This window comes from Fistularia commersonii, chromosome 29 (assembly GCF_037954325.1).
Source record: "Fistularia commersonii isolate RoL2024-O1a breed Wild chromosome 29, RoL_Fcom_v1.0, whole genome shotgun sequence".
Taxonomy (NCBI): Eukaryota; Metazoa; Chordata; class Actinopteri; order Syngnathiformes; family Fistulariidae; genus Fistularia; species Fistularia commersonii.
The window spans coordinates 6726211-6747474 of record NC_141312.1 but is presented as its reverse complement, the minus strand read 5'-3'; the positions used below and the strand labels follow the sequence as shown (position 1 = coordinate 6747474).

Sequence of the window (21264 nt, the reverse complement as noted above, 5' to 3'; positions counted from 1 at the left end):
ATGTAAATACATTGAGGACAATCACTGCGTCTGGCTCTGCAGAGGGACGCGACCCCCCCGGAGTCTCTCCCCTTGACTGCTCTTCCTGTCGTATCACCACGGTAAACAAGGGAGGGGATGGGGGCGGCAAAGAGGGACGGAGAGAGTCAGTCAGTCACACAGTCAGATTAACCGACTGTTACAGAGAACCAAAGAGTCCCAGTATGAACTAACTAGTTATTGCTAAGGCCGGAGGGGAGTCCGAGCGAGACGAAGGAAGGAGGGAGATCTTTATCTATTCTACTGTATGCTATGTTTACATGGAGCTCATGGGGTTAAGTCATATTTTTAAAATGTATTCCTTGTACATTTATGAGGACTGATCATTTGTTTGCATGCAAGTGCGCTCGTATGTATGTGTGTGTGTGTGTGTGTGTGTGTGTGTGCGCCGGGTCGTGCGTGGGATGAGCGAGAGCGAATGTGTGCGCACGCATGTGTCCGGGGGAGAGGGGCGGGGGTGGGGGGTGGGGATTTTACCTTTTTAAGATCTGTTGTATATCCGACAAACCTCCTGAGGGCTCTAGCAGGTTAAAAATAAGGTTTACTGTATATGCTTCCATGCTTACTTCTTACAAGCAATGCTGTTGTTTATATTTCTGTTCGTCGTTGTCGTCCTTTGCCGTTTGTTTGTTTGTTTGTTTGTTTGTTGTTGCATGGAAGCTTGTGGACCTCTGCTCATTAGCAGCATGCTAGCGGTCCCCCCACCCCCGGTCTTACATGTTCCCGGCCTAAAGAGAACACTAGTGAGCCAATAGTTTCATACCAGAACACTAGTGAACCGACGTAAGGGTGTTAGAACACTTCTGGACCAATAGTATCGCACCAGAATATGAGTGGACCAATGGTCTTTGACCAGAAATCTGGTCAACCAATGGGAGCACAGATATACTTAATATTTTGGTTCCTGCTGTGGACAAACTAGAAATGCACTAAATAAACTATTTCTAAAGAAGTTCAATGTTTGTCCTGCATTGTTTCATGTTGAAATAAATACTTTGAGGTACATTTACGTCATCACTTCTGATATGATAGAACTTCATACCCAGGGAAATGTACTTGCTATTTTTCCAATGCTTTTCAGATACAATCTCGGGGTTGCTACTTTTATTTCCAAAAGTCTTAGTCTTGAGTTTTTTTTTTTGTGATTAAAACAAGTTAAGGATTAGGTTTCTTTGTGAAATAAAAAAAACAAAACAACTCCATCCTTTTCAAGAAAAATAACCGCAAGCCCTCTCAGCTCTGAAGTGTGTTGCTGTGACGCTGAAAGCAGGCTGTATTTTAGAGTTCCTTCAAACTGGATTTTTTTTTTTTTTTTTTTGAGATAAATGGTTCTTACTGAAGCGTGGCCGCTACAAACAGCCCGTGATTATCTTATAAATTAAACTACCCAAGAGTGCATAAAGTTATGGTTTAAAGGATATTACTTCTCGCAACCTTTAACATCTACAGCGCTAATAGATGAAAGGCCTGTAAATGGACTTCACCAATGTAGTTAAACACTGGGGGGGCAGATTTTACTGCTTCGAATTTTGACACAATTATTAAAATAATACTTAAGTAAGGTTGAAAAGCAGAGCTTCTTACTTCATGACAGGAAGAGAGGGAGGGAGTGTTTTCAAAGGAAAGTTGCAGTGCTTTTACTGAAGTACCTTAAGACTTCGTCTATCAGGTGCAAAGATCCCGCCAAGTCATCCAGATAATAAAAGTATACATGGTCATTACTGTCTTAAGTGCTTCAAATGTACTCTTGGATGTTGTTACCAGTGAAGGATTTCCTTTCTGGAAAGAACCCCCCTCCCACACACACACACACACACACACACACACACACACACACACACACACACACACACACACACTACAGGAAAAAAAATATTCTAAATGAGAATTTAATCTATGTAACCTTTCACTGGGTGGGGTTGGGAACAAGGGTGTGAGTTGTGGAGCTACAGCGCAGCAGACGAGAGATTTAAATAAACTTCCATCGCAAACAGGACAGCAGGCGTCTTGGAGAAACAAAAAAAAAAAAAGACAGATTTATTTCAGCTCTCCTATTTTCCTTTTTGTCTACGAGGAACACGGGAAGTGGACGCAAGCGTTCGTCCTCAAGCGGTTCTGCTGAGACGGGGGGAGGGGGGGTCCGAGACACGACGCGACAGGACAACATAAAGTGCAAAAGTTATGAAAATATACATACGTAATGCGTAAGAACCAAGCTTCACATTGGATTATAAGGACGAATCATTTTTTCTAGGGAACAGTGTCATGCTATGATAATTGTCCTCCGGAAAAAAAAAAAAAAAAAACACATTAAAAGTAAATTGCAATTCACTTTCGTAAAACTAAATCAAATATCACTTTTTCCCCCTGCAGTTTGACTTTTTTTATATTGACACATATAATTTTTTTGGTACAATACTGCCCACAACACAGAAATGTTTCTTTCAGTGATGCTTTACAAGTCAAGGTAGGCTCACCCCTGCGTGCTCCATTTGGTTCAGTCCGACCCGGCATGCTGCGGGTGACACACGCACAACAATCATAAGCGTAATCTAAATACTTTAAGTCTGATTTGTTTTTGGTTGTTTTTTTTTTTTTTTTTTAAAGCAAAGTACTTTGGCAACTCTGAATTCAACTTTACAACGTCTTTTAGAAATAGTAAAATATTGAGGATCAGAAAGTTGATCGATATATCTTTACATCGATGTAACAACACCCCTCCAGGTGAGGCGGGAGCACCGATTCCTCCCATGCCTTTGACAGGGTAAACTCTGGGGCTGAAGCGTGGGCTCAATACACGCTTTGCAACCATCTGTTCCCACCCCGCCCCACGCAAATGTAAACACACATGCAAACTCACATAAACACTGTATATGTGACGTCTCGGTAACTGTGATTCACGTCGATGCTGTTCTGGAGCACCGGTCAATTTTCTAAGTTACAGTGGTTAGGACAGTACTGTACATTTAGATTCCACTTTTCCATTAAGCCGGAGGAAGGACGAGTCCGCTGCTCGTTCTCTGTCTCATCTTCCCGTCAGTGCCAGTTTAGTTCTTTTGCAGGTTTATCTTTAAAACATCCTCCTGTCAGGGCAACTTTTTTTCCTTTCCTGAATCCATCTGTTGAGCCTTTTAAGTCCCCTTCTTTGACTCCCACTCCTGAGAGAAAAAAAAAAAAAACAACATAAAGACACCAGGCAGCACAAAGTGAGGAAAAGCCAGTCGTATATTTGTCCCCGACACCAAACACACACACACACATAGGAAAATATTTTATCCAGACATCCAAGTCCATTCAGTATATCAGGATACTCACACACACACAGTCTTACCTTTGCTTTCTGCATGACAGTCCCCTTGGACGAGGTGTAAAGGGAAGGAGGCCGTTTGCGAAGCTCAGACGCGGCGTTGACTGGCATGGTCTCGTTGTAAACCTTTTCCACTTTATTGCCCGGCGCCTACACACACGTACACACACATACACAGTCTCAGATTTACTGATTTCAAAAGGAACTTCAAGGTGAATCCATGCGGCGTGGGGGATGGTGTGATTGGGTCACGTGTCTCCGGGTGTTCTTCGAGGCGCTCGCGGTGAATCAACTAGTGAGGTTGTCAGAAGGCGCCTGGGTGCCGCCTACCTTTGCACTGATCTGTGGCTCAGTGGGCGGAGCCAGAGCTCCCCTGGCTAATGATTTCTTCAAGTTTTCTTTAACTTCAGTCAGCCTGAGCTCCAACTCCACCCTCTCCTCCTCCTTCTGTTTACACAGCATCTCCAGCTCAGCAAACCGCTGTTCCACACCATAACCTGTGTGCACGCACCCAGCCACCCACACACACGCATACAGAGAGTGCTGCTACAGAGGAGACCTCCAGTCACCACGCTATGTATGGTTTGGCACTGACCTGCGCCACTCTTCATCTTATCCTTCATCTCCTTCTTTTCCCTGCGGAGGGAAATTAGTGCATTTTTGAGATTTTCTTTTTGCTTCTCCAGCTCCTCCTTCTGGGTCAGGTATTGCCTGGCATCCTCCTCTGCCCGCATTTTCCCGTACTTGCCATACTGGTTTACGTCTGAAAATGAAATACAGTGGAATATTAAGGGGGGCTGAGAGAAGTAATTCAGACGGTGAAAAAAAAAAACATAACATGGCAACTTGTTGCTTTCCTTCGAAAAAGCAGTCATAAAAAGGTGCTTTTCAGGAGGTGAGGCGGGCTGCGGACTCATTTTCTTGAATGCAAAATGAGTGCAATATATCTGGTGTGTCTGGGTGGGCAGACTCACTGGAGGCGTGTCTCTTGATCGCTGCCTGCTGCTCAGTTTTCTCAGAGCCCCGGCTGGAGAATGAGGCGTGACGTCTCACCTGGCCGCCTCTGGCGTCCGCATCCCCTTCCTGCGGGATGACCGAAAATCAGTCTTACTTTTCCAGCACTCTCACCTCCTATTTCACAGACGTGTGACGCCGACTGCTGATGTGAAAACCGACGTGATCTAAGTGGGATAAATGTCTTCATATGCAACCCAAAGTCATAATAAGGCTGCATGTCACATGTGTTCGCTTAAAACACGCTGGCAGATTTAATATAAGCTAACCTTTTTAAAGCAAAAATCCCGGTATAGGTGAACAGTAAAGTAACACTACTCTACTGGATGGTGACAAACGCATTAAGTTGGCACGCCACGCACTTCGGATGGGGAAGACATGAGATTCCTTCTGTTGATTGCAGCACACAATTCAACTATTTTACATGGAATTACAGCTATCAGGTGAAATAATGTGAAAACAGTGTGTTATGGAGCTGTGATGTTGCGTGTGTTTGAGTCAGGTGGTGCCTCCTTACCGCAATGCTCTCATAGACCTCATCATAAGTGCGAGAGTCTGTCGAGGCGCTGCTGGACGACGCGGCAGTGGTCGTGGCCCAACTGGTGGGAACAGTGAGACAGATGGGATCAAGTTTGTGCTTGGGAGACCTTAGATAAGCAGCTCAATCCCACGCAGTTGCGACTCGAGGGACGTACAGGAAGGACTGCCTGGCGGCTTGCCGTATGTCAGTGAGAGTGTCGACGTCAATGTAGTCATAGTGCAGCTCTTCTGGGAGAGAGGTACTGCCCGTTTCTGCGAACAACACGCCCAGCCAGCGACCCAGATTCTCCGAGCAGCTGGCCTGGTGGAAACAAACACGGGCATTTTAGCTACTTGATCACACTCTTGCCAGTGTCTCTCGCTCCAGTTGCAGTCCGAGGTATTCCGATTAAAGTCGTACCTCCAAAGCTGCGAGCTCGTTGCCGTTCTGCCGGATACAGAAGGAGAAGGGATGTTTGGGGCCCGGTCCGCCAGGCACCAACTCGGCCCCCTTGAGGGGAATGGCAATGATCGGGGGCCGCTGGTCCCCGGGGTCCTTCTGCAGGTAGAGTGTCCCGCCCCTCACCACACACCACCGTTCCTTCCAAGAGCCGCTCAGGCACACGCTGAGGTAGCCTGTGGTGACAAGGGAGTAGCACCGCTATTTAAAAAAAGAGTATTTTAGTAGCAGCATTTGAGCCTCCCACGAGGCCTAACTGAGAGTGAATGTTATTGTAGATGAGTTTAGTAAATGGAGAGGAAGGCTAGTTTCGTAACAGTGTAATGAACGGTCAAGACAAATGTTTTGACATTTTAAACCCCCAGACACTAAGACACATGTCTTATCCTTCACGGGGTGGGTTCGGCACCCTGTTTATCAATATTCCCTAAGTCAGTTTCCTGACACTCATTGCTGTAAATAAAGCAGGCAGTAAGGATCATCAGCTTGTCACTCAAGTCGAGCATCGATCCGACGGCCCTACAAAGTAGCCTTTTATGACCTGTCTGGGTCCTCACCACGGCGGGGGTTGTCCTGGTGGCCACAAGACGAGGGAAGCTCTCCCGGTAAAGGAGGTTTCCGTTTTGAGAAGGTGATGATGCGATTGATTTTCTTCCCTGCCGCCCGGCTCATCGACCCCGTCAGCTCTGAGAATGCGCCACGCTTCCCCCTACCTGAGGTCAAACAAGTACAACACATGGAGTGAGCAGACCTCCAGCATCTTGGGGCGAAGCCTTACACATAACTGACGGCATGGACTGAAGATGAAAAAAAAAAATTGAATTCTGCTAAATTTTGAGCTACATTTACACTCATTTAACTGTTGCATGCAGTGACATTTTTCCAATAAAGATTTTGCAGATCATGTGAATAATAAAAGAAGTAGTTTAATGAAAGCTGGACATTGATAGAAGGCTTCTGGAGTGAAACTTTTGATGCCATTCTTTTGTTACTTTAACCAAACTCCAGTATACCAGGTGCAGGGGTTCTCCATCCAGCCGGCTTCCTGTGATCTCAGTGGGGAACAATAGCAGGAAGAGAACAGGAAGGATGTCAGATCTGCTCTCGCCTCACTTCCTGTTTCTCCCTTCTGTCTTGTCTCTGTAGCTCCAGAGAACCCCTGGCCGGTAAACACTGTGTTTTGACCTACATTCCCGCCCAGCGTCATGCATTTCCTGGTTTATCCTTCCTGATTTTGCGGACAGATAAACAAAAATAGCGCACATGTTTCTTTGATGATGCAAAAACCCATTGCTTAGTCTGTGTTTGCTTGTATTTGTCTATTGATGTGTTCTTGCCAATTTCTGGTAAATTTTCAGCATCAACAACACTTTCTTTGGAAACCCTTGAGAGGTCGTCCACACTTTATGCAAAACTGACAGACTTTTATATCCACTTCAATATCTAAATATATCATATCAACAAATTTTTAACAATACATTATGTAAAAATGTATAATGAAGTGTATTCAATAGTGTTTTAATGTGAAACTGACAATGATGATTTTACATGATAAATTCCATAAGATTACAGTCCACGATAATAATAATTAAAATTCATTGTAATATGTCATACTCTTTACATACTGTTGTTATTGAAAATGTAATTTGAGAATCATTGGTGACAAAAATGCCATAAAATACGGTCATTTTTTACTGTACTGACAACAAGATTTAGACTTTAAAAAAAAAAAAAAACCCTGTTGAAAATTGCATTGTCCGAATCTTTTTTCCCCAGGCTTTGTTGGGCCTTTTTAAAATTCTGAAAATTCTGACATACAATACTGCGGATATAATGTCACAATTTATTTCCAGCCAAACATGGTCGGTTGCTGGTCGCTATTAATACCCGCGCACATCAGCCAAAATACGCCGATACGAGCTGTGAAAGGCTGACGACGGAAACGCGAAGGGCGATGCAGCAGTTGGCTGCCGCTAATCTCATGTGCGATGTCGAGATATTTTCACTCGCAAAGCAATCATGGTAATCATCATCCTTGAAGGTTTTTGTTGGTTGAAAATTACGAGGAAAAAATGTAACACATTAGCACACCCTGCATCTTAAAAGGCCACATACCCAGCAATGATCCCTGGGGGGCTTTAAGGGTTTAAAACATCACAAATGACACCTTCACGTAATTTTGAAAAAGTAAAAAAACAAATGCTACTAAACCTCAATGAGGCTGAGGTAACCAGCAGAGCAGGTTGGTAATTACCTTACCATTAGCTACACCTCCAATCATACACATGACTGTAGGTGCTGTGGCGAGACGCGGCAGAGTAATGTACAGTACAACGCTCTGCGGGAGGTATAAGTCACCGCCAGGCATGTGGATTCAACCTACTGAGCGAGTCCGTGGGGTCACGTCCCGGTCCGTGTGTCGACTGATTGTCGCCGGTCGGCCCGCTGTCTGAGTCGGACGCCGGCCGGTCAGACTGCAGCACCTGCCAAAGTTGCATTTAGAAAAATTTCCCAACAAGGAAATGAGCATAAACAAGTTCTCAAAACAGTTCAGTGACAGTTGTCTCGTCTTAGAAAGATGAGAACTTATCTCTGGTCACTAGGGGTCAACACTACAGCCTTTGCAACTGGCACAGTTGGAAAACTGTGCGATGTACTGCGGAAGTCATTTATGTGTCATCATTCATACATAAAGTAATATATTCAGGTTATTTTGGTTTGATACAAAATGTCCTGTTCACTCATGTACTCGTGTTTTATGCAAAAGAGATAGCTGTAGGTGAACGTAATGTGGCAATAAACACACTAGCATATGAATAGATGAGGCAAATTCCTACGAAGCTCCTCAATAATGACCAATGTTTACCAGTGTATTTATTTTATGTCATCAATAACTGGTGAACAAATGGACTTATTGTTACGTTGTTGTTAATACGAGAGCTCTAAGGGAAGTATTTTAAAAACATGAGGATGCTGTCAGGTCGTGATGCTTGTTGGCTGCACAGGATTGGGAATAAATCTTTGATGAGGGTATCGACCTGTTTGAAAACTTTCCAGCTGAAAAGAAAAAAAAAAACACCCCAGTGTCAATTCCCTTGCTGCTTGTGAGAGAGAAGGAAAATAGGAGTGTTCTGGCCAAGTGAGCTGTCATTTGAAGAGAGGATTAAAAGGGGTTTGGATCAAGGGAAACATGAGTAACTGCACAAAACACGCACACACACACACACACACACACACCTTGTCAAGCTCCATCTTCCTCTGAATGATGGGGGAGGTGGATCCCTCCAGACCGTCGGTGTTACTACACTGGCTGCCAACATCTTGGACCACCTGGACGCACGATAAATAATCCCTCACTTTCAGGCCAAAAACTCGTAATCCCCTGTCAGTGCGACCTTACTTTGCTCTATGACGAGGCGGAGCGCCTACCTTGAGCCATCGCTGCGCCTGCTCCTTGCTCTGAACCGCCAGGACGAGGGCCTCGCCACCCGGCAAAGAAAAGCGCAGCTCGTGTCTCTTTTTGCGTCCGTCCTTGGTGACGTAGATGACGTTACATAGGTTCAGGGGCAGCTCTGTCTGAGGGGTACTTTCTTTGATGCTTTTAAAGCACTGCGAGAGGAAGAGAGGGGGATTCGGTGAGGTCAAAAAGGTGGTTTAAAATTACTGTGATTTCTTTCTTAATCCATTTGGAGATAAACGGCTAAATCGTGCGGCGCATTTTAATTCTAAGTCTTCAAAGTACCGCGAATGTACTGCTAGGAAATGTTTCGGAAATCTTTAAGCAAGATATCAGCCTAGAACAGGAAAGAAATGTTTTTTTTTCTGTGTGTGGTAAAATGCAAGAATTTACCACAAAATTGCTGAGAAATGAATACCAGGCAAGTAGTTGTGTGTTAGAATAACCCCGAATTCTCAGAAAATCAGAAACAAAACAACTTGGGAGTCATTTCATGCAACTGGAACTGCATGGTTTAAAAGTTAACGATTGACAACATTTCTTGTGCTTTTGAAAGCCATTGAATGCAGCGCTCAGAAACATTCAAACAGTTCTGGACAAAATGTGAATCAAACTACACATGTTGAAAGTGACTTTCCTGTCCCTGATCAGATATCAGGCTATAAAATAATACTTGAAGAAGGGCTTTGAAATTACAAGATATCCCCTTTTTTTAAATAATGCCAAAAACCCTTTCCAGATAAATCACAATTTTTCCAAAGTGACATTGAATCTAGAAACCTATTAAATATCATTAACTTAAAAATAAAGCTTCCACTTGAAAGTGAATAATGATTACTGGAGGTATTGTGGCTATCTTCTACTAGTTGTATATCTATTGAAATATTGTGTTTCCTAACACACTAAAACGCCGTCTAACTGTTGGACAATAATCGGCTTCTTCTTTTGCTGCGCTCTGTGAGGGTGGGGTGAGAACACAGTCTCCAAAGATTTCCACCAAAAATCTCATAACTGTGTAGTTTACGGGTCCACCGATTTGCTAAGCCCAAAGCACTTCATTTACAGGGGTACTTGAATGTGACGCGCCTCTGTTTACCTGCAGTTTATTGTCTCGAACCACAACCAGCTGCTTGGACCACTGCCCGAAACGCTTCTTACGCAGCAGGAAGGCGCAGATGCGGCAGTCTGTAACTGGTCCGTCTGAGGTTTCCTCGCCCGTCCATCTCTGAGGTGGATCCTGCCCTTTGGCTTCCTCTTCCTCCTCTTCATAGGACTCGTAGGAACTACTCAGGGCATCAGAGTCATCTGTTCATGAAAATATTTAGCATGCAAGCTGATCAGCCGTAATCTACTCGTGTCTCACTTTTGACTTTGAGTAATAATGACAAGGGAGACCCACAGGAGTTTTTGGGAGGTCCGTCGATCCTGGTGGTGGGGTAGTTATCATCTGCATCCTCATAGTAGGCGTCCTCCACTGAGTTCCTGGAGGCTACATGAGGAGCAGATGAGAAGAGGAGATGAGGTACTGATACGCAAGAAAGGTCTCTTTTTTCAAACACCTTGTGTTTTACAGAACTGACTGTTGATGTTGGTGGTGAAGTACTGAGGGGTAGACCCGGGGGTGAGAGGAACTGCTTCCTCGTAGTAGTCATCGGGCAGCGGGGTGGTCGGCAGGGGAGGAGGCGTATCGGTCGGTGTCTGAGGACAGAGGGGCTGGACGTGAAACCCTATTTTTTTTTTTTTTTTTTTTTGCGAGGAGGTAGAAAGCGAAGGTGCCTTACGGATTTGCTTGGACGAGACTTCTCCTCTTCCTCTTTCTGCTCCTTCAACTCAATTGGAGATGCACTGAGCATGTGCAGATCACAGTCTGGTGGAAGGAAAAAGTGAACGGATCGCTCTCGACAAAACTTAAACGCAACACAATATTGGCGTTTTCTGTTATCAGTATATGAATCACAGAGTAGACATGAATCGCAGCCTTAAATCCACTAAATATCAACAGCAAAATAATGTCTAACTCCAGTGCGGCGCTGACCGAGAATAGATATGTGATACCGAGATATTTTACTTATCATATATTCTATCAAAAAGGATTTCAAACCGGTCAGCATTTGTGCAGACAGATTATCCGTGAAAGGCCTGTACCTGCGGGTAAATCCGTCAAAGCGCATTGGGGCACCCTGTAAACTGAAAAATCATGAAAGCCTGGCCTTTTCTGAAGGTCTACTCACCGAAATCTTCAAACAAAGACTCTACGAAGCTTGTGCCGTTGCCGTAGAAACAGCTGTTCATGTAGACATCCGATCCATTGACTGCAGAGGAAAGGGAAGTGGAAGGGGATGAGCATTGGGGAATTGGCGGTGACAAAACACTGACAGCATGTAGAGTTGACAAAATCGAAAATGTGTCTTAAAAGAGTTTATGGACTTAAAATGAGTAAAAATGAGTGATCGGGTAGAGAACACCGCTACACACTTTTATTGACTTCAGTGACAATTGCTTGGAGAATAAACGGTGCCTGGAAAAAGACGCTCCTATACCCGTGTGCATTCAGCTCCTAATCGTGTTACAGTGACTTAAAATAATAAATTCAGTTCTTCAAAGCTGCGCTTAGTTACCCTCCGGGCACGCTGCTCAACCTTAAAGCTGCGCAGGGGCGATTTTTCAAATTGGTTCGTGTCAGTCAGCAGCGATGAGTTCAACGAAATCACAAAGGGCTGCTGTGCAACATAAACTTAAAAGTAATGAAGCCGGCAGAACTTGTTTTCAACATCGACTTCAGACGGCAGACTTTAATTGCTATTTGCTTTTCTGTTTGGGGCGGGAGAATTCTTTCCCGCAGTTAACTGATCAGAAATAGAAAAAAAAAAAAAAAAAAACAACAACGACCTGAACACATGTGGATTTTTCTCATTTACCGCTTTTAAAGTCCTGGTGGGAAGGACCGCCCGGTCTGTCACTTGATGAGAGGATTCGCTAAACACCTCAACAATCTGAACCATCAGGGTGTTTTGTAGTTCTCCTCGCTCTAACTTCCTGTCATTATCCTCTTTCAACTTTTCCCTATCCTCTTACAGCAATCCCTTTAGCTGTCTCGCGTGCGTTCGAATGAAACGCGAATGCCTTTGGAGGAATCTGTTCGTGTCTTCACCGTCGCGCTGCGGCGCCCAGTGGGTCGCGCTCTCCGCGACCCCTAACAGGGAAAGGTTGGTCCGCATGCGAAAAAAAGGCGAAGGTCCGGACTAACAGGAATGCGGCGATCCCTGTCCGAGTAAACACTGTCTGACATGACCTTGGGCGGACCGCTCAACTCTGAAAGTTGCTCGCCGGACCACTCCGAGTGTCAGGCCTAATTAATGTGAGACAGGATGCAGAACAAGCTCAGTGTAATCCCCTGGGATAAATAAAGGTTTAGAGGTAATGCCAATACCATGCCATTTAAAGTCCTGACTCTCATCTAGAGCACCATTGTCTTTAGCTTTGGTATTGTCTCATTCATGGGAGGGGGGCAGCGACTGTAGCACTGCAGCCTGAGACTGACTGCCCCTTCTAAAAGACAAATGTAAATATTGTTCCTGTGCTGCATTAGCAAACGTAGAAAAAGAATAGAAAGGTGGGATGTTGCTCTGTCGCGACGGTGCTCTGTCTTCTCTCGCCTCCTTCCAAACCTAATTCAACCTCCTCTCTTGCTCCCTCCATTCCCCCTTGCCCCCCAAATCCTCCCTGTTGTGCTGCTCCTTCAACCAAAGCTATCCTAAAGATCTATGTTCACTGTTTCCCCGTTAGTTGTTTGCCCCCACCCCTTTACTATTTAGAATCCAACCTCCATATTTCTGTTCACATAATATTTCTCAGTGCATCCAACCACTAAGTTTATCAACAAATGAATAGATACAGCCATATAGTATGAAAAGGCTGAATATAATTATCCATATATATATATATATATATATTCAAACCGTGAGTCAGATACCTTACCCCAAACACTGGGCACCTTTCTCATTTACTTTCATGTTATTTCTTGGTTATTTATAGATAATCCACTGTAGGTTTTGAAATATTCTTGTTTTTTCGTCAACAACTCTCGGACCTTTTCCAAAACAATGGTCTCCAAAATCTATTATTTTACACAATTTCCATGTTTTGATTGAAATTACAAAAACATACAAAATGATCTGACAGAAGAAAAATGTATACGTTTCCGATCGCGACAGTATAATGTTAGAGTATTTGTACCTGACAGCTGCAATGTGTCCAGGATGTTGCGTATGGAAGCCATTTTGTCTGCGGTGGCGGGGCTGACGGTCTCGTGGTCAAGCATCTTCAGCAGAGAGCCCAGCTCAGCGACCAGCCGCTCCATTACAACTGCAGGTCACGCAGAGACACAAAGGTCGAGGTCAGTACGCTGCTACAAAAACAAGTTCTTGGCCAGAGGAGGAAGAGGCACTTTGTAAGGGAAGAGGAAGCACTTACAGAGACAGAAGTTGAGATACCCTAATAGTTTAGTTACATAGTTACCCCCTCCGTTGACCCAACATTAATTTGATTTGGTTGCTGCAGTCATCTCTGCTGACAGTATCGTTTTCGTTGGTAATACGTCATCAGCTAAACTTTGCTTTATTTTTTTTGGATGCATGTTGTTGAATGTGTAAACACCAGAGGGACTCTTGGCAGGTCTTTCCGCCACAGTAGTCACGGCAATGAGCGCTGTCCTAAATCAATAACTTTGGAAAAACAAACAAACAAGAAATAAAAAAACTAAAACTGAATCTGTGGTCCGTTCTATTGAGTCAACGGTCATCAAAATTTGATTGTAGCTAATATAATGGAATGTGAGCAGCCCGACTATCAATCATATCACAACAAACACATTGTATATCAATCAAATCCACATACAAAAGCCAATATGCTGGCTCCGCCTACGGAGGTTATGGGCTACATTTCGGACTTTGTACCAATTTTGCGGGAGTATTTGACAAAGGCCCAAGTATCGTTAGTAAAAATAACTGCACATTTCTATACAGGACTTTACCCCTTTTCCACACTAGGAAATGGCTGCTTGGGTCAAAGGGCAGCCAGGAACATCAGGGGAGAGACATTTGACATCCGACATGTTCCAAATGGTGTCATCTACTTCAGAGCCGCTCTCTTCTCCCCGCCGCGGGGTGAACGACTTTACTTTTGTATGTTTCCGTCAGTTTTTCTTTCTAGGGGGTTGGGGATGGGGCGTGGGGGTGTTTTCATGTTAAACATTGACATCCTGTGTGTCTGAGCACGTTTCGCTGACCTTGACTCGATTCCAAAGGCATTGACACACACACACATCCTGCTAGCTTAGAAGTGGCAAAAGGGAAGGTAAAGGGGGGGTTGGGGTGTGGATAAGGGAGCAGGATGCTTTCTTCACTGATGGAAATGGAGCCAAAGTCAAGAAGGAAATGTGTAGTTCCACTGGAGGTAGACAGGGATACAGTTACCTCAGAGCCTGCTTCATTCAGCCAGTCATTCATTCAGAGGATAAATCCCAGACGGCGACAGTTGTGAAGGATGTTATTTTGAGTCTGAAGCAACAGGGTCTTAATGTGGAGGTCCCCCCAGTTTGACCTTTAACACACTGTGCACAGCTTATGACCTTTTAAGAACCGAATATTGGATTCTTTTTAATGTAACGGCTCTCGAAAGCTCCTTCAAAACACGTGCTTCTACTTTTAGGAGCGTCACATGACCAAGTGTTGGTGGTGCGCCTCGCACACTGCCACTGAGCCTCTGCTCCTGTAAGCCTTAGAGGATATTTTTTCCACCAGCTTTTAACAAGGTGCCAAGATTACTTGGTTACTTCATTGGGTTGTTTTTTTTAATCAGTTGGGGGTGTGGGGGAAGAGTCCCATATTTGCAAATTTGAGCGAGTTCAGGATCGTAGGCATGCATTCCAAAGAAAGAGCTGGTGTCTGTTGTATTGAAATGACATCATTTTATGGACATCCTTATTAACATTCTGGGTGATTTAAAAAGAAATGACCATTCACCACTAATTACAATGCAGGACCGCTGTGATAAACACTGACTGGATTATATGACATGTCATTTCCATACGAAAGCAGATATCGTGATATGTGCTGATAGCTGAAAAGTGGGGATTTTAGAATATTGTGATAATTATTGTTGAGCCCTGAAACTATTTCTGTACCCGGTTTATTGGAATGTGCTTAGATACATACAAGACCCTGGCGTATGTAACATAGCATGTAGTTAATGTATCTTTTCCCCTAGGAAGAACTGGAGAAAAAATGAAATTCAGACTCACAAACATGGAGTGAATGTGTCGCTCCCATTGCCCCCACCCGCCCGTCCTCCTCACCCCACGCCGCCCCCCGTCCGACAATACTCCATTGTCTTCACAAGGGCCAAAATTAGAATCAACAATGATCCACAAGAACAGAGCGAACAATACAATGTGAGAAACTCCGGGAAAAACAAACAAACCAGGAAGTAACGTATGTGCACATGTACACACCCACACATACACACGCGCACGCACACACACACTGGGTAAGAGGGGAGTGGTGCAACACAGCTGCAGCGTCTCGATCCATGGGCATTCGGGGTTAAAGGATACGTATCCAGCAGCTGTATATGTGTGTGTGTGTGTGTGTGTGTGTGTGCATCATTTCTCTGGCCAACAGCTGTGGTTTCCTGTCTTAGCTGTCGACAGAAGCCTCTCCACTCCTCCCTGATCCCAACTCTCCTCCATTCTATTCATCCCCTTTTCCTTTCTCTTTTTTTCCCGCCCTCCCACCCACTCTGCCGTCACTCTGCCTCATCCGTGTTTTTCCTGTTGACTGTTGAAATTAAATTTTATTGCTTTTTGCCGGTGCAGGATGCCTCTTAACTCTGTGTCCTAACTGAACAGATTCAGTCACAACAAGACTGGTCAAGTGGCTGAAAGATCCAGACAGAGGGGTTGGTCTTCTACTTTTTGTTTTTTTCAAGTCTAACTTTACACTGTCAAGGCCACCAGTGCATCTGCTATCTGTATGTGTGTGTGGTGTGTGTGTGTGTGTTAGTGTGTGTGTTTGTGTGAGTGTAGTTCAGTCTCTTCTTCCATCCCATTCTCCTTGGGGACATGGGGGTTCAGAGGCTGAGAATCAGCTGTTCTGGCGGCTTGTGGTCGATCTCACCCACAGAGGGATCTTTGTAACCTCTTATTCCACACACATGCGCACACATGCACACGCGCGCGCACGCACGCACACACACATTTCCTCTTTTCAGACATTCAATTAACTTGGTTAATTTGTTTCTCGGACAGAGTTACTATGCCTTGCGACGAAAACAAGCCAGGAGAAGACTGAGGAAGATGTGTGCGCTCCCACACACATTTTTTGTGTGTCCACAGACCCATCCTGAAGACGGCCAGTCATGAGACCTGGGACATGCGACTCTCATTCTGGTCGATACGGTGTGTTTGGTTACAGCTCATGATAAAAACGACGACTACACGCTGCTGTTTTACCTTGGAGTTATTACTTGCTTTTCTTCGTGGTTTTTGTCCGGCAGGCTTTACATCCCTCATTCAGATCCCTCCCAGCCACAGCAAATAGAAATGTGCACAGAAACCCTGATGTTTTCTGCAAAGCAAAGACAATGTGTTCGGCGTGTGAAGCTGCTGTTTTCTTCTACAGCGGGCGTCCTCTTCCGGCCTCCTCCACAATCTTGGAGACCCCCCCCGCCAAGATCCCACATTCTCCATTCCACTATTTTCCTTCTCTCTCTGTGATCCTTCCCTCTCCAGACACCCTTCCACTTCTGAGCGAGGTCAGAGTTCAGCCCTACGCGGCCCCAGTCGGCCCCACCGAGACAAAAGCCTGCTTTGGATTTTCTGCATCCAGTAATTGATATTTTGGTGACATGATGTCATTGCATTCAGTCAGACGATGCGATCCCCTCGGGCAGGCGATGGGCAGCTGAAAACACACGAGAGACTAGTGTCGTCCTGGTGTCCTTTCTTTAGTCAGTAAATAGCTAGGAGGCCCAGCAGGCGCACAGGTTCGATGTGAATCAAGCCTCCGTGGCGCTGCGTCGACATGAAATACTGCTGTTCGGCGACTGAACCATGAGAGCGGCCACATGTGAAGAGCAACCCTGGTGCTGTGGGTGACCACACTCGTGCCTGAGCTATGCAGTAAATCAAACGGATCATTTAACTGTCACTGGAAGCAACGAAAACCACAAAAAGTGACCAACTGCTCTATCTATCTGTCAGACAGACAACTTTTCATTGTCAAACATTGCAATGTGGGGCGGCGCGGCACAGGAGGTAGAGCAATCATCTTAGGAGCCGAACATTCCTGGTTCGATTCCCGGCTCCTCCTAGTGTGTCGAAGTGTTCTTTAGCAAGACACCGAACCCCTAACTGCTCCCCTGGCACCGCTGGATGGCAGCCTACTGCTCATAGTTCAACCATGATGGGTTAATTACAGAGAATGAATTTCCCCACAAGGGATTAATAAAGGATAAATTATTATATTATTAATGAACCCTTTTTCTCCTTCTTCATCTAGTCCCGCGATCACTATCTGGACAAAATCCTTTAAGAGTTTGTCTAAATATCGTGTTAATGTCCTAAAAATAAAAAAAAGAGACATTTTCAAAATCACTGTCAGCTGCCATGTTTACAATGGCAACCATCATCTATGAATTTCAGCTAAATACCTGAGGAAAAACACAAAAGAGGGTTTTATGGGTGGGTATAGACTGATGGGATTACTGAGTGGGTGAAATGATGACTTTTTGTCAAAAGAAGAAGTGTTAAATATTTTTTGAGAGAGTAATTATGCAATGAGCCAAATGCATAAACCGGTGGAATGAATAAACCATGCTCTCTCACACAGTGGGACAGTGTTTCCCAAGAAACGGTCGAGGTTCTCCCTGTATGATAGAGGACTGTTGTTGCCACATCGGCTGGTCTGAACACCCGCCTTGAAGAATTTAAGAAGAATGACCAACAAATACCAATCAAACTTTTAAACCAACTGAAGAATTTTATGACAGAGAAATATCGCAAAACATTATGAAAGACAGTTGTTTATTGTTTTCTGAAGAAACAAAAGGAGCCAAACGACTCAAAACTATGAAAATAAGACCAAACTGTGAGAGGAGACATTAAAAGAGCGGGAGTCTAGGGAGGGAAAGGAACAATGATTTTAAATGTGGTGAATTTTTTGTTTTTACTGTTTGACATTCCCCGTCAAAAGAATCCACTTAGCCAGTGACATGTGACACAGAGCCATAAAATCTTATTTTATCCATGGATTTAAGCTAACAAAGTTATATAATTTGAATGCACTTAAAAGTACGGGGGTTAGTTAAACAACTACAGCATAGTAAGTATTTAAGAACTTATTTGTTTACAAATGGCTTCTTCATATCAAGAGTTTTGAGGAATAACACTGCCCTTCACTTTCCCTTCGGGGAGAACGTCACATCGTAGGATCACCAAGAAAGAAGGAGGAAAGCGGAAAAAGGAAATGCAGAGAAGCGGGTCATGGCTTGCATTCTCAAGGCCGCGGGTGAGGAAATGCAATGAATTATTCCAGCCTATTATTAGGCTGATTTATAATGTTAGGAGTCCTCTAAATTTCCTCACGGTTTCTTTCTGCAGAACATCTTCATTGTCATCCTGTAATTATTCGCTGTATAAACTAGCTAGAATAGGAAACAATAAATATACATGGCTTCGTTTTAGTCGATTCAGTCCCAGAAGTAGTTCATTAAATCTACAGGACATAAGTTAAGAGGTTAAAACTCTTAATATTCATATAAATTCTACGATGTTTAGCTCTCCTTTTTCCTCCAGGTAGACATAACCCAATGATGTTATCGACCTCACCAGCCGCTCACAGATCCTTTGTCTTGGCCGCTGATGGAGGGCAGAGTCCTGTCTCTGATTCCCTTCACCCTCCACCCAAAACAGATGAGGAATACCACCTGATACAGCAGGGTTGGCCAAAACAAACTGCTGTAATATACCTGGGGCACTCTGATGGAAGCCATCTTTAATGGAGGTTTGACAATGCCGCAGCAACAACTTAGGATGCCCCCTCCGCCCCGTGGAGGCAGCGGGACAAAGGACTGAGAAGGGCTAAACTATCTTCCGTGACGGAGGAAATCTCCCGCCCACCAATTGAACTGTGACCACACACCAGCTCTAGCGACACAGAGCCTAACCCAAAGTGCGCAAAGAGTCCTGGCACATACACACACACACAAATGCAGTGCAAATTGCAGCAATACAAATATTTCAGTATGTTTTGTCATACAATCCCTCTCGGGACAGCCAGCAGTATTTCTTAAGTCTATTTACAGCAAAACACTTTTCTTACTTTCGAAATATTTCCTGTTGTTCATTTTCGTTATACTTGTATGTTATTTATGTGGTGGCACAGATGTTAGAACTTCTGCCCAACAACAAGGTCTCTGGTTCAATTCTGACAGGCACACTTTTTGTGTGGAAATCGCATGATTTTTGGATTTCTTCTGGGTTCTCTAATTTCCTCCCGCAAAGACTTGTGAGTGGGTGTATGTTTCTAAGTGGCCCAGGCGACCACTATCCCCTGGCCCCCTGTCAGAATCAAACCAGGGACCTTTCTGCAGGATAAGCAGTAAAAGTAATGTATTATTGATGCTACTTCAAATCAACTTTTTTGAATGTGTCCTCGTGACTTCTTTGTTGCTGAAACACTGTAAACGCCAATGGTGAGGTCATTTCTATAAGAAGAGAGCTTTAATTAAGAACAACTTAATTTATTCCAAAAAAATTGTTGTGCCAGAGTTAGAAGAAAAATATAACAATAATGTATAATAGTTGAACATTTTCTAAACAGTAAAAAAAAAAAAAAAAAAAAGCACTCATTTTGACTGAGATGAAACAAGACAAATGTTGAATGAAGCCACACCTGTGCCTCTCGGTGGGATGACAACACCAAACTACATCATGCAACGGGATGTTCCAAATCTGGATCGGCCTTGATAATTCAGAATCTCCGTGAGGAATTCCGGTGACCCGTGTTTGCGGGGGTCAGCGAACGCTCCATCACCTGCCCGGTCCGGCTTCCGGTTTCCATCCGGGCGCTTTCGGTGGGCGGCGAGACAGAGCCGCCTCTCATCCGCTTCCAACGGGGCACTTCTCCCGTTACCACCGGATTACGTCACTCGCTACCTGAGGATACCTCCGCCGCGCGCGCGCCTGCGTATGACATCACTCCGCCGTTACTCGCTTCAAGCCACACTTAACGCAAATCAAAATGACGTTTATTGAATTAAAAACAAAAAGGCTGAAAGTAGTTTGGGTGAACGCTAAAAGACTTTTCGCTTCGCTAAACTGCCGTATTTTGACTGTTCTGCGTTTATTGTTTTTCAAAGTTAGCTGGCACGTTAGTTAGTTCTCGGCGAGTTCACGTTATCTGACTGTGATAGGTAGCTGTTACTCACCGCTCTGGCGTGTGGACTCCATGACGTTTAGTATGCGGTGACGATATATTCCCAGTGATAATGCCTTCTGTTTTATTTGAAAATTACAGTTATGTTTTTTTTTTTTAAATTAAGCTTGGATTATTTCCTACAGGCGAGCCAATTTCGCCACGAACACAGCGGAGCCCCGTCTGCCTTCGCGCGGCCAAATGATTCTGAGCAGCCGCTGGAGTTGGGTTTGTGTCGGCGAGCCGCCGGGAGATGTAGTTCGCCGGCGGGTCCTAGCGCCGGTCTACTTCCGGGTTTGACTTCTACTACAACTTCCACTTCTGCGATGATTCAGCCGGTCGATTTCACCCCCGCTTCAAATTTTGTTCCCCGTCTCTTTTAGTTGTCGTCAAAAGACAACGATGACAGTAAGAGTCCGTCTTCTTCTTTTTCTTCTGCTGCCGCTATCCCCGCATGCCAGCTGCATTACGCCGGGAGAAGTGTGCCCACTGACTGCAGGGCGTTTTGCGGGGGCGGACTAGAACCACATGTGAGGTTATAGTTTGAATTTTTGAGAATAAAGTCAGAACACCCTAGTCTTGCTCTCTTATTTTTTCCCCCCTTCCTTCACCATCCCTTCTTGCACCATCCCTTTCTTTCTTACGCAAACACACAAAGATTGTGATTCCTTGATGCCTCACAGAAACCTTGAAGATGGTTGCAGTTTCGTGGATGACCAAACCTCAATACTGAATTTGAACTTTTTACAGCACAATTTTCAAACACAACAAAATTACGGTTGTTGGACAGCAGCAAAACGCTTGTGAAAGATAGAATATGCATATATTTTTTTTCAGAGTAAATTTCTGTATGCATAATTAAACAACAAAATGGTAAGTCCCTGAACTCAGTAGCGAGTCATCTTTGAAATATTAATATACTTTTTCTCTGTATGCCCAATTTCTTCCCAGGGGTAGGGGAGGGGTTGAATGTAGCCCACCATTTTTTCCTATT

The 21264-nt window shown here is 44.4% G+C and overlaps 1 protein-coding gene across 2 annotated transcripts; it reads right to left on the bottom strand.

The window, feature by feature from the left end:
• Positions 1-2046: 2046 nt before the first annotated feature.
• LOC147216855 (actin filament-associated protein 1-like 1) lies at positions 2047-20472 on the bottom strand. Of its 2 annotated transcripts, none has more exons than XM_086176552.1 (19): positions 20284-20472; positions 13033-13161; positions 11028-11108; positions 10578-10663; positions 10377-10494; positions 10196-10285; positions 9893-10101; positions 8769-8948; positions 8577-8669; positions 7723-7822; positions 5897-6052; positions 5301-5515; positions 5056-5201; positions 4878-4959; positions 4321-4429; positions 3942-4109; positions 3677-3843; positions 3371-3496; positions 2047-3197 (listed from the first exon to the last, which is right to left on the bottom strand). In XM_086176552.1, the coding sequence occupies exons 1-19, from the start codon at positions 20303-20305 to the stop codon at positions 3171-3173; spliced, it is 2304 nt and encodes a 767-aa protein (XP_086032678.1). In that variant the 5' UTR covers positions 20306-20472; the 3' UTR covers positions 2047-3170. The 2 variants fall into 2 exon arrangements, with proteins under 2 accessions (XP_086032678.1, XP_086032679.1); XM_086176553.1 differs by lacking the exon at positions 20284-20472 and adding an exon at positions 19749-19799.
• Between the last annotated feature and the right edge of the window lie 792 nt (positions 20473-21264).

What these genes read in the sequence shown, in the direction of transcription:
- LOC147216855 (XM_086176552.1), bottom strand. Translation starts at nt 20,305, where the DNA reads ATGGAGTCCACACGCCAGAGCG. An exon ending in GGAGTCCACACGCCAGAGCG is followed by an intron (nt 13,162 to 20,283) that starts GTGAGTAACAGC and finishes CGTGACCTGCAG; the next exon opens with TTGTAATGGAGCGGCTGGTC. An exon ending in GATCAAGAGACACGCCTCCA is followed by an intron (nt 4,110 to 4,320) that starts GTGAGTCTGCCC and finishes TTTCATTTTCAG; the next exon opens with ACGTAAACCAGTATGGCAAG.